At 42.7% G+C, this 12789-nt stretch overlaps 1 protein-coding gene across 2 annotated transcripts; it reads right to left on the reverse strand.

Annotated features, from left to right (window-relative positions):
* Positions 1 to 1482: 1482 nt before the first annotated feature.
* On the reverse strand, positions 1483 to 12561 carry LOC139388063 (fibroblast growth factor 13-like). Of its 2 annotated transcripts, none has more exons than XM_071134580.1 (5): positions 12511 to 12561; positions 9245 to 9355; positions 8695 to 8798; positions 4423 to 4621; positions 1483 to 3165 (listed from the first exon to the last, which is right to left on the reverse strand). In XM_071134580.1, the coding sequence occupies exons 1-5, from the start codon at positions 12539 to 12541 to the stop codon at positions 3023 to 3025; spliced, it is 588 nt and encodes a 195-aa protein (XP_070990681.1). In that variant the 5' UTR covers positions 12542 to 12561; the 3' UTR covers positions 1483 to 3022. The 2 variants fall into 2 exon arrangements, with proteins under 2 accessions (XP_070990681.1, XP_070990680.1); XM_071134579.1 differs by lacking the exon at positions 12511 to 12561 and adding an exon at positions 10007 to 10820 and having other exon boundaries at positions 1488 to 3165.
* Between the last annotated feature and the right edge of the window lie 228 nt (positions 12562 to 12789).

Below are 12789 nucleotides of genomic sequence, written 5' to 3' on the forward strand. Positions count from 1 at the left end.
AATAAATAATTCTCTCTACTATTATTCTTCCATTTCACATTCTTAAAATAAGATCCTAACTGACCTAAGATGGGGAATTTTTACTAGAATTAAATGTCAGGAATTGTGAAAAACTGAGTTTAAATGTTTTTGGATAAGGTGCATGTAAACTTCCGACTTCAACTGTATATGATATAGCCTACCTTTTAGGAGCGGGACGATTTGCAGGCAGAGACAAATAAATGGGTAATCAATATTTAATGAAAATAAAAAGGCGCAAAGCTCGCTCACTATGGTGGCCATTGCGCGCCCTGCGACTTCTCCTTTCTAATGATCACATTTTTGGATTGCACCTCGGCTCACGTCGGTTGAGCGCCCTGCACTTCTTTCCATTATCAACATTTAAGACACTGTAGTAAACTAGTCTAATCATATTTAAGTTAATTTCCTTGGAAAGGTAACTGCCACGTGATTCTCCGCCCATGCATAGGCAGCCTACTCTATTTCAATGAGACCACACATATAGGCTACTACGCGCACTTGATCTCGCACGCCCAACTAGGAGAGATAGAGACGACGTTGAGAGGAGAGGTAGGCTATTGAAGTTGAATCAGCGAATTCTGAGTGTGTGAATAATTGCGACAAATGTGTGCTTTTAATACAATACATAGGCGTAGGCTAACGGATACAAATCAGGAAGACAACCGTTTCCAAATAAACTGCGGGACAACAAAATATATTGTCATTCTAGTCGTCGGTCTGACCGCCCTCTCCCACCCGCAGCATTAAAAATACAGACGCTATAATGATCTCTGTCAGGACCCGCAGCCCGCTACTGCTGTGTTTTCTACCATGTGCTGCTATGCTTTCTCCACCCACCCTGCACTGAAGAGCTCGCCTCACATTTGTACTGCATTTCTTTCTTTCTATGGCGAATAGACATGCTCAACCAAATTTCTTTAGACTGCACGATTTCTCCTGCACCCTTTCTCTCTCTCTCCTCCCTCTCTCTCATTTATAATAGTGTTTGTACTGTCTATACCATCTCAAGCAGAGCTCTAGAGTTGAGCTCCACTCTGATTGGCTCAGTCACTCTCCTGTTGAGAAGGCCTTGTATTTCAACATGTGAGGCATCATTACGATCAATATTATTGGCCTTTCAGCCTCTAGCTAGCACCACAGCAAAATGGCCTAATCACATTCATTCACAAACCATCTCAGAGCAAGAGTTCTGATCTAGGATCAGGTCCCCCCTGCCCATATAATCTTATTCATTATGATTAAAATACAAAACTGGTCCTGGATCAGCACTTCTACTCTGAGAAGCTTTGTGAATGAGTATGGGCTCAGTTCCCTAGGGATTAATTGATGATGATCTAGCTATTCCATCCATATGATGGTGTTGATGATGGTGGATTAATTAATAACCCTTTCATGCCTGGGGTGGAGCCAATATCAACAGGTGGGAAAGAAGGACAAAAATAAAGCACAATTTAACAAAAATTGTATTTCCTTATAAACATTTTATTCAGTGCATTTTCGTTAGAACAACAAATAACCTACTGCAAGAAGGTACCAGATTAAAAGTGTATCTGTGCTCTGTGGATCATTCACTTGTAGTCTGGTATAGACTGGAGCACAGCGTCCAAAACAGGTAGATAATAAGCATAGTAGACCTACAGTACATCATGCTGCTATTTCCCAGAGGTCCACAGTCTTCCATGCAATAATAGTGTCAATCAATCAATCAAAATTATAGACATAAGCATCTATTTGGCTCCAGGGGGAAAAAACAATGCAGGAGAATACAAACAATAATTTAATCTGTAAGAGCCCTCAATTTCACTAATAATCCCCATTTGATGGTAAAATAAAAAATCAAGGATTATGTTAATATCCTTTCACACACACACACAAAAAAAGGACTGAATACATCTAAATACCATATGAAATGTTGTTTATAGTTTGTCAAAGGAGACTACTAATGACACAATACAACTACTCTGCTTCTCTATTGTATTATTAAAACAAGTTGCTGTAGACCACACATTGTCTGTGTCTGATTACCCCTCGCCTCCTTGTGTTGTAACTCGTAGACTGATGGGTATGCCAAAATAGAACGTTTCATAGTATGACACATTTTGAAAATGCTTTAAATGCCAGGATGTCATGCTATTGAGGAAGAGATTAGTCTTTTTAGACCCACGTGTGTTTGACAACATATCAGCTGATAATCAGAAAAGGGGGGGATGGGTTGTACCAAAACTAATGAATGTCGGAAAACAACGCAATTGTGCAGTAGATGATGCATTCTCAGTATGGGGGAGCCTAGTATGTTGATATTTGTTGCTTACTGCATAAATGTTTACTAAACAGTATGTTCTAAATAGTATGTAGTACGATTAGTACACACTACACAGTTTGTAGTACGATTAGTACACACTACACCGTGTGTCGTTTAAGTAGTAGATGAGACAGATTTAGGACATGGCCTATGCTTGTGATTCGATTTCTTTCTTCCTTTCTTTCTTTGCCTTGAGTAAAACTAGAGAAACACGCTTGACTCTTTGGTACACAGGAACAAATGATCGCAATCAGTATAGCTGGCAAGCAATTTATATGGTAGACGAGGCAGAAGGCTTGCAGATATGTACACCTTGGACTCAAACACACAAAAAAGCTTTTTTTAGGAGGCATGAAAGCAACAGTTGATGGACCACATAAATACTGACCAGTAACTCTCCCTCTCAAGACCTTCAGAGAGATATACATTGGTAATACACTACATATGCTCAAGAATACAAGGAAGAATATAAATTCCAGACCAGCAAAATGGCTTTTCGTATCGAAGTTCATAGCAAAGTTGACCCGCAGAAGCTCGCTCATGGAATTATTTAATTGATGATGTCATAGTCTGTCACAGTGGTTTCAGTACACACTAAGCTAAGCTAATTTGCTTCCTCTCCACCTGTTCAGTGTGATGAGGATCAGTTGAGTCTGCTTACAGTGAGAACCGCCCTCTGCCTGACGCTGACCACCACAGCTATGTGGACTGCTCGTTCTGGCTCAGTGTCTTCCCTCCTCCGTTCAGCAGGGCTGATGCACTACGGCTCTTGGTGGGAGTACCGCTGCCGGAGTGGGAGAACTCGGTCAGATCATGGAGAGAGGGTTCCCTGTACATGGCAACTGGAAGACAAAGAAGCAGATAGGGTGTCAAGTTTGGTAAAGATCAACTCTGGTTATCTGTATTGTGCAGAGCCTTTGACAAACATGATATTCTTCTGTAAAATGCAAAGATATACTAGGGGGAGTCTTTCTAACAAGGCCCTTAACTCCAACAGTTACCCCAACAACCTTCAACACACACAGAGTAAGACCTACTCACAGCCTCTCAGAGTAAAGGCATCAGCATGCTTCCATTCGGCTCCCTTAAAAGACATTAGCTTGAAAAATAAGAAAAAAAGTGGCAATAGTACTGTTTGTGTTACGCCTGCTCCCGCTCCTCCTCCCTCTGGCGCTCTAGGGCGCCAGGATCCCCAGCATTACGTACTCAAGCCACCATCAGTACACACACCTGCCTTCCCTCCGTCATGCGCATCAGTGATCATTGAACTCACGTGGACTCAATTACTTGTGTTATTACCTTCCCTATATCTGTCTGTTCACAAGCTCTGTTCCCTGGTTCAGGATTAATGGTCTCATGTCCGTGTTACCCGGGTGCCGACGCTGTTCCTGTCTTGTTTCCTTGTCTGTTCCCGAATAAATGTCTGACTCCCCGTACCTGCTTCTCCTGTCCGGCGTCGGCCCTTACAGTTTGTCCATTTTGAGATGTCATAGCCAGTATACACTTCCTCAAAATAGTCTGAATTAAGATAACTCAAGAAATCTGATATGTAAATTGCTGTCATTAATTTTGACGTTTTTGTCGAGGTAATCTTAGTCGTGCACTTTTACATCTAAGATTTTTGCTGCAGTATTTCTCAATGAAAAATGTGCATGAAAAAATGACAACAGACAACAGACTTTATTGAAGAATCCCTACTGTTGCCCAATCACCAACAAAGGGGCGTAGACTTCAGCTACCGACTTCGGCTTGTCTCCAGAAAAATGTTTGTGTGCTGAACAGTCCCCCAAAAAGTCCAAAACAAACAAAAACGTCACAAAATGTCATCATAATATATGCACAAACCCTTCCAAACGGTTTCAACTGGGAAGCATGTGGACGCCTTAGAGCGGGGGTGGGCAACTCCTCGAGGGCCTGATTGGTGTCACACTTTTTCTCCATCACTAGCAAACACAGCTGATCAAATGTCATTCTAAACTGAAGATCATGATTAGGTGATTATTGGAGTCAGGTGTGTTTGCTGGGGCAAAGCTGTGCCACCAATCAGGCCCCCGAGGACTGGAATTGCCCACCCCTGCCTTAGAGTAAGACCCACTCACCTTTCAGTGGCTTGGGGATGAAGTGGCCTGATGGTTTATTCTTCTTCACATGGTTCCCTTTCATGATGACTCCCTCTTTATTGAGGCCAAGGTACCAGGCCCTGCCAGACTGCTGCTGTCTGTAGAGCATGGAGGAGTAGGTCACGTAGTAGTTCTCAAACACTGACTCCTTGAACTTACACTCCGGGGTGAAGTGTTCCTAAAGAGGGAGACAGAGAGGCGATAAAGACAGGAGTGTGAATGTGAGAGAAATAAAGAGATAAGAAACAGAAAGGGATAGAAAGAGAGGGAGAGAAAGAAAGAAAGCTTCACTTGGTTTCAGCCATTTCCCTCTCACCCAGGCTATCCATTCATATCAAATGTCCAAAGGGAAGTGAATGAGGACAGAAGGGATGGACTAGCTACAGTGCCTTGCGAAAGTATTCGGCCCCCTTGAACTTTGCGACCTTTTGCCACATTTCAGGCTTCAAACATAAAGATATAAAACTGTATTTTTTTGTGAAGAATCAACAACAAGTGGGACACAATCATGAAGTGGAACGACATTTATTGGATATTTCAAACTTTTTTAACAAATCAAAAACTGAAAAAAAGTTAATACTAAAGTTAAATACTAAAGTTACTAAAATTAAATACTAAAGTTACTAAAATTAAGTTAATACTTTGTAGCGCCACCTTTTGCTGCGATTACAGCTGTAAGTGGCTTGGGGTATGTCTCTATCAGTTTTGCACATCGAGAGACTGACATTTTTTCCCATTCCTCCTTGCAAAACAGCTCGAGCTCAGTGAGGTTGGATGGAGAGCATTTGTGAACAGCAGTTTTCAGTTCTTTCCACAGATTCTCGATTGGAATCAGGTCTGGACTTTGACTTGGCCATTCTAACACCTGGATATGTTTATTTTTGAACCATTCCATTGTAGATTTTGCTTTATGTTTTGGATCATTGTCTTGTTGGAAGACAAATCTCCGTCCCAGTCTTTTGCAGACTCCATCAGGTTTTCTTCCAGAATGGTCCTGTATTTGGCTCCATCCATCTTCCCATCAATTTTAACCATCTTCCCTGTCCCTGCTGAAGAAAAGCAGGCCCAAACCATGATGCTGCCACCACCATGTTTGACAGTGGGGATGGTGTGTTCAGTGTGATGAGCTGTGCTGCTTTTACGCCAAACATAACGCTTTGCATTGTTGCCAAAAAGTTCAATTTTGGTTTCATCTGACCAGAACACCTTCTTCCACATGTTTGGTGTGTCTCCCAGGTGGCTTGTGGCAAACTTTAAACAACACTTTTTATGGATATCTTTAAGAAATGGCTTTCTTCTTGCCACTCTTCCATAAAGGCCAGATTTGTGCAATATACGACTGATTGTTGTCCTATGGACAGAGTCTCCCACCTCAGCTGTAGATCTCTGCAGTTCATCCAGAGTGATCATGGGCCTCTTGGCTGCATCTCTGATCAGTCTTCTCCTTGTATGAGCTGAAAGTTTAGAGGGACGGCCAGGTCTTGGTAGATTTGCAGTGGTCTGATACTCCTTCCATTTCAATATTATCGCTTGCACAGTGCCCCTGGGATGTATAAAGCTTGGGAAATATTTTTGTATCCAAATCCGGCTTGAAACTTCTTCACAACAGTATCTCGGACCTGCCTGGTGTGTTCCTTGTTCTTCATGATGCTCTCTGCACTTTTAACGGACCTCTGAGACTATCACAGTGCAGGTGCATTTATACGGAGACTTGATTACATACAGGTGGATTGTATTTATCATCATTAGTCATTTAGGTCAACATTGGATCATTCAGAGATCCTCACTGAACTTCTGGAGAGAGTTTGCTGCACTGAAAGTAAAGGGGCTGAATAATTTTGCACACCCAATTTTTCAGTTTTTGATTTGTTAAAAAAGTTTGAAATATCCAATAAATGCCGTTCCACTTCATGATTGTGTCCCACTTGTTGATTCTTCACAAAAACATACAGTTTTATATCTTTATGTTTGAAGCCTGAAATGTGGCAAAAGGTCGCAAAGTTCAAGGGGGCCGAATACTTTCGCAAGGCACTGTACCTGGCATGAAGCACTACCAGAATCTGTCCAGAGCAGTACAGAGGGCTGTACTAAAAGTTGGGACCAATTCCATTTCTATGGTTGGGAGCCTTTTACGTGCACAGTTTACAAATCAGCATAGGCCTGCCCCAAAGTGCCCAGCTGCTAAACCGCATAGGCAGGCCCTAAAGTGCCCAGCTGCTAAACAGCATAGACAGGCCCCAAAGTGCCCAGCTGCTAAACAGCATAGGCCTGCCCCAAAGTGCCCAGCTGCTCAACAGCATAGGCAGGCCCTAAAGTGCCCAGCTGCTAAACAGCATAGGCAGGCCCCAAAGTGCCCAGCTGCTAAACAGCATAGGCCTGCTGCAAAGTGCCCAGCTGCTAAACAGCATTTGCAGGCCCAAAAGTGCCCAGCTGCTAATCAGCATAGGCCTGCCGCAAAGTGCCCAGCTGCTAAACGGCATAGGCCTGCCGCAAAGTGCTCAGCTGCAAATCTGCAGTAAGAGATCCCTTACAACTGGTCGCTTTCAGAATTGAGTTGTGAAAACATCAGTTGACTGATGAGCTGAATTAAACTTGCTTGCCATACTGTGTGAACAGGCCTATGATGGGAATGTCAGACTATGGGAATGTCCATCACTCTTACAGCTTGCTCATCCATCACTCTAGCAGCTCAGATTGTTGTGGCGAGCTGATTACTTTTCACCTGCACAGTTTGAAAACACTGACTCATTCAATTGACAGACAAAGGTCAAAGGTCAATACTTTAATTGGCAAAGATCGATACAAAACCTCATTCTGCAAGAGACACCAATGTCTATGGTGATAATACACATACCCACATCCAATCACACACTCGCTCGCACACGCACGCACGCACGCACACACACACACACACATACGCACAAACACACCCACATCAAATCACACGCACGCACACAAACACACACGTGCATGCAAAAACACGCACACACAAACACGCACCCACACACAAACACACCGTCATCCAATCATACGCACACACACGCACCACACACACACACAACACACACACTCACATCCATTCATATGCACACACACGCACACACACACACACCCACATCCAATCATATGCACACACACGCACACACACATGCACACCCACATCCAATCATACGCACACACACACGTGCACAAACACACACACATCCAATCATTGGCATGCACGCACGTACGCACGCACACACGCACAAACATACCCACATCCAATCATACACACACACGCACAAACACACTCACATCCAATCATACACACTCACACACATGCACACAGGCTAGGCTTTAGGCAACTTAGCTAAATAAACAGATTGAATCTAAATACGCTGTCTAACATTCAGCCCATGCTGTATTTTTCCATCCAGATTGCTAAATGACCTCACCAGAGCTGAAACAATCCCAACTTCAGAGAGCATTTCCATACTCATGTGTCTCCATGGTAACTTCCAACTCCCCAAAATACAAACCAGCCCTCTCGTAAAGATGGCCCCCAGGTTACCAATGGAGACATAAACAGAGGGACAAGATCACTATTACAAGTTAAAAACACAATGTGGTGGCCACTGCAATACTCGCAACAGCAACTACTGCACAACTACTGACCTTAGTCATCACTCCAGTCACTTTGGTTTTCACACCAACAATTGATGCTTAAATATAATTAACATGACAGTTAAGGTGACCTTCAACGTAATCAATTCACTCAGTAACACAGGTAGTAGTATACTTAAGCAAAAAGGCAGCTCAGGGGTTTGTGGTATATAGCCAATATACCACGGCTAAGGGCTGTTCTTAGGCAAGACACAACGCTGTATATTGCCCCAATACCACAAATTCCCCAGGTGCCTTATTGTTACTATAAACTGGTTACCAATTAGAGCAGTGCAAATACATGTTTTGTCATACCGTGGTATACTATCTGATATACCACAGCTGTCAGCCAATCAGCATTCAGGGCACGACCCACCATGTTTATAATGTGATCCTGCCACATGGAAGCCTAACTAGGGAAGTATGTAGGAGACACAAAGGAGTCGGCAGGTAGCCTAGCAGTTAAGAGTGTTTGGCCAGTAAGCGAAAGGTTGCTGGTTTGAATCTCGAGACGATTAGGTGAATAATCTGTTGATGTGCCCTTGAGCAAGGCACTTAACCCTGGATAAGAGTGTCTGCTAAATGACTAAAATGTAAAGTGAGACTCACCGAAGTGTAGAGGAAGCCGTCGTTGTTCATGGCTAGGTAAAGCTTGGTCTGAACCCCCTGGATGGCCACCACTCGCAGCCCAACAGGAATGAGGTTGAACACAGCTGCAATGTGGAATAAAAAAGAGAGGGTAGGTAGTACACTTTTAGAAAACAAGGTTCTTCTGTGGTCCCTATAGGAGAACCATTTTTGGTTCCAGGTAGAACACTTTTTGGTTCCATGTATAACTCTTTTGGGTTCCATGAAGAACCCTCTGTGTAAAGGGTTCTACATGGAACTCAAAAGGGTTCTACCTGGAACCAAAATAGTTCTACCTGGAACCAAAAAGGGTTATTCAAAGGGTTCTCCTATGGGGACAGTCGAATAACCCTTTTAGGTTCTAGATAGCACCTTTTTTATGCGTGTAGACAATATAAGAGAAACATTCTACTGGAGATGTAGTAGCGAACATTGAGCAAAAGAGGTGAAGTTGACTATTCTCTCTTCTTGAATTCTATATCACAATAATCTGAAATATGAACGAATTCAAGGCAAAAACACATAGTCCTACCATAGCTGTTGTCCTCGTCCTTGGTTCCATCGATAGTTCCATCAGCCTGCATCTGAAGGCAGAAGCCTGTGCGGCTGTACAGCCTCGTCACTATCCCCTTGAGCTGGGGCTCTGTGGAGACAACAGGGAAGAATGTGAGAACAGGAGGAGAGGGAAGAGAGAAGAAGTAAGGAGATATTGGACATATACCAAGTCTATAGTCCAATTATACTAGCTCGTTTTCTACTACTGCACAGTCAGTAGTAAAATACCAGAGGAACCTCAGGCATCCCATAGACATCACACTGTGGCACAAACCCAAAACAGTGTGATGGGTACCTGGGATAGTGGTGGCTGGCCATGCAATATCAAGCTCATTCATAGTTTCAAAAACAGGTAATCTACCTGTCTGGATGCTGTACACTGACACTGTACTTTGAATGTCATTCTTGTTAAGATGATAATATAATGCACAACAGAAGCATGGCAGTGTGAATACGTTGTGCACTTTTCCGATGATGACAGTGTCATGTGTTAGAGTGAGGTAATTAATTGATGAGTGCATGGACTTGCAGGATCACGACAGGTTGATGGATAGATAGTCAAATAATGTATTTCTTATACTATACCATCACAATTTGGACAAATGTGCCATTACTCTGAGCTCTTCAAATTTAAAATGGGAGAGGATGGAAGTGTTCGTGGTGTTCGAATTGTTGGTGATGATGATTATGATGATGATAGTTATTGTGTTATGTCGAGAAATCACACTCAAAAGCACACCTGGTCGACTTATTCTCTTCCGTTTCTTAGAGCCAAAGAGTTTGACGCGTGAGAACACGTTCAGCTTGCTCGGTTTCTCACAGGGTCCCCTGTCCCCTGCTTTGCAAATATTCGGACTGCTTGCGCAGCGGCATGCATTCGCCTTCTCCCGCTCCCGCTCCCTCTTTTGCCGAATGAGGGAGCTGGCGATCGCAGCGGCCATAGCCAGTTTGGCGGTTTAGTGATGGCAAAACGTCCCAGAAGAAAATTCTATATTCACCACTCACCAAATAATGAATATTATCCAATGAAATCTAAGCAGTATTGTTTTTATGCAAACCAAATAATCCATTATATCCTTAAAGTGCGTAACAAAGTCATTATAGTTTTATTGTCACAGCTGGAGAAAAAGATACTGGATATTCCGAGCAGACAAACCTCCCACTGACACACACTGGTTTAATCAACGTTGTTTCCACGTCAATTCAATGCCAATTCAATGCAATTGCGTTGAACCAACATGGAATAGACGTTGAATTGACTTCTGTGCCCAATGGGCTCGTGCGCCTTCAGCTGTGAATCAACAGCTAGCCTCTCCAATTTATACATTCGATTTGTTGTTGATCACTGCAGCTTCTCATGCGTGCACACCCGCTGTGATGCATCCATCCACCCTCCGTGAGAAAAATGTAGTCCTCAAAATGCTTTTCAATCAATGAAACAACTCTTGTCATAGTTGTGTGTGCCATTAATGCAGCAACCGCAAGCAAATCCTCTCCTCAGGTTTGGAGCCAATGCCACATAACCTACAGTATGACTTACAGTAAAGGCTGTTAGCGCCACGTGGTATAACACTCATATATGTTAGGCTATGGCGAGAGAGAGGGAGCGAGAGGGGGAGCGAGAGGGGGAGGTCTTGCCTCATTTTGGTGCAGAGATTCCGCTACTATTCCTTCCACCTCTCCATCTCTGCGATATGAATTGCGGCATAGGAGTCTGAACAAAATGCATTAGGAGAAACTGCGGGCGCTTTTTGCAGGCATCTTCGTAACTGAATATCGGCATGTGACAGGCAAGGCATGAGACGCTGATGCAAAACACAGAAAGAAATCGTCGCATCATATAAATCCAGGGAGAACAAAAGATCACTGATAGCACCCTATGGTCTCGTGGCAAAATAATCAAGGGAGGGAGGTGTTCCTAGATTAGTGCTTTCTGCTAAAACTAACTTGTTTTTTTGGCAGATTAAGCTCATTCAGCTCCCCTGTCGCCTCTCCAATAGGGCTGCGGCCATGTAAAGTGAATCTGCATAATAGCCTATACGTTCGAGAGGCTTAAATTGGTGCTTTCCGAAGCGCTGAGAACATAAGCTCGGACTCAAGAAAGGCTTTGGTGGGGTAACATCATCAACATTCATCTTGGGGTAACATCTGTCTGTTGCCTCTCTTGAGTCAGGTAACAACCACATCTGTCATCAGATTGAAATGCATTGAAGTTTTGTTGTGGTGTCGGATTTGGCGGCATTTAGGCCTATCCTAAATTGAATTAACCTTTCATCCAATATAATAAAATAAGAAGAGTACAAATAAAACGGCAATAACAACAATAACGTCAACGACATCAACAATAACAAATCGTTGATTTGAGTATGATTTGACCTAAAAAAATAAATGAAAGTTGATAGGGGATCAATGAGTGACGACTCCTAGTTTTATTTTGATTAATAATTAAAGCATAAGCAATACTATTTGTGATTGAAACTGAAGGTGAAATAAACATTTACCCATAGATTATTATAACTTTCCCCTATTATAACCGTTTTAGTATTTGGCTATAAAATGTAGGTCTTGCTTCATTCGTGCTATAAATCTCGTTGTTTTGATTATCAGTTTCCTTTCCTTTGGTGTTCAATTGCCCTCTCTCTTTGGCCCTTTTGCTGAAGATATTGGCCAGATAATATCTTCAATTGCGCCACCTGCATTTCATAAAGAATCACTCACACATTGCTAAAATTTCTTGCAATCTCTTGTCAACAGTTAAAAATAACAACCGCAGAAACAACAACAATAACTAAACTTTGAACAGTTCCATTTTGTTTACATAAAATATCGCAGGAAAGCAAACAAATGTATCAAATGTATCACTTATAACGTCAGCACCTTGGACAGGGATCGTCACTTAATTCAGCACCTTGGACAGGGAGCGTCACTTATAACTTCAGCACCTTGGACAGCGCACAAGTACACTTCTATTTCTGTGAAACACCTATTAAATTATATTCGACAGGGAATGTCACTACATCAGCTCTTTGGACCGTAACCTTTAAGATCAACACCGGGTTGGGGGGACTACTTCAATCCATGCTCACATGAGCATTAGGCCAGGGCATCAGTAGGCTTGGCCTAATATTTGATTGAATTGACCTGGGCCTCCTTCCAAAACAAAACGCCTTTTTTTGTATTTTATTTTAAAAACATAAAGCTTAGTCTATCTTTTAATAATAAAATGTATTTAAATGAGCGCACCTGATGTTGATCTCCGGAGAGGGAAAGTCATGCTTCGCGGAGCCAAGGAGGAGCTCTGTGTTAATGTTTTAGCTCTTCCCGATATGCACACTGAAAGGGGAGAGGACTTTTCGAAGTTTAAACGGAGAATTCTCAAAGGCATTCCATCCATTAAATCCGTGCACGTGGTTGTGATAGGAGATCATTATAACGCATTAGTGGAAGGCCATTATGTCTTCAGGAATGCTCATTAATGATTTATCCCAAGGCATCGCTGATCGGCCAAAAACGTCCATTACT

This window comes from Oncorhynchus clarkii, chromosome 29, assembly GCF_045791955.1.
Source record: "Oncorhynchus clarkii lewisi isolate Uvic-CL-2024 chromosome 29, UVic_Ocla_1.0, whole genome shotgun sequence".
Classification (NCBI taxonomy): Eukaryota; Metazoa; Chordata; class Actinopteri; order Salmoniformes; family Salmonidae; genus Oncorhynchus; species Oncorhynchus clarkii.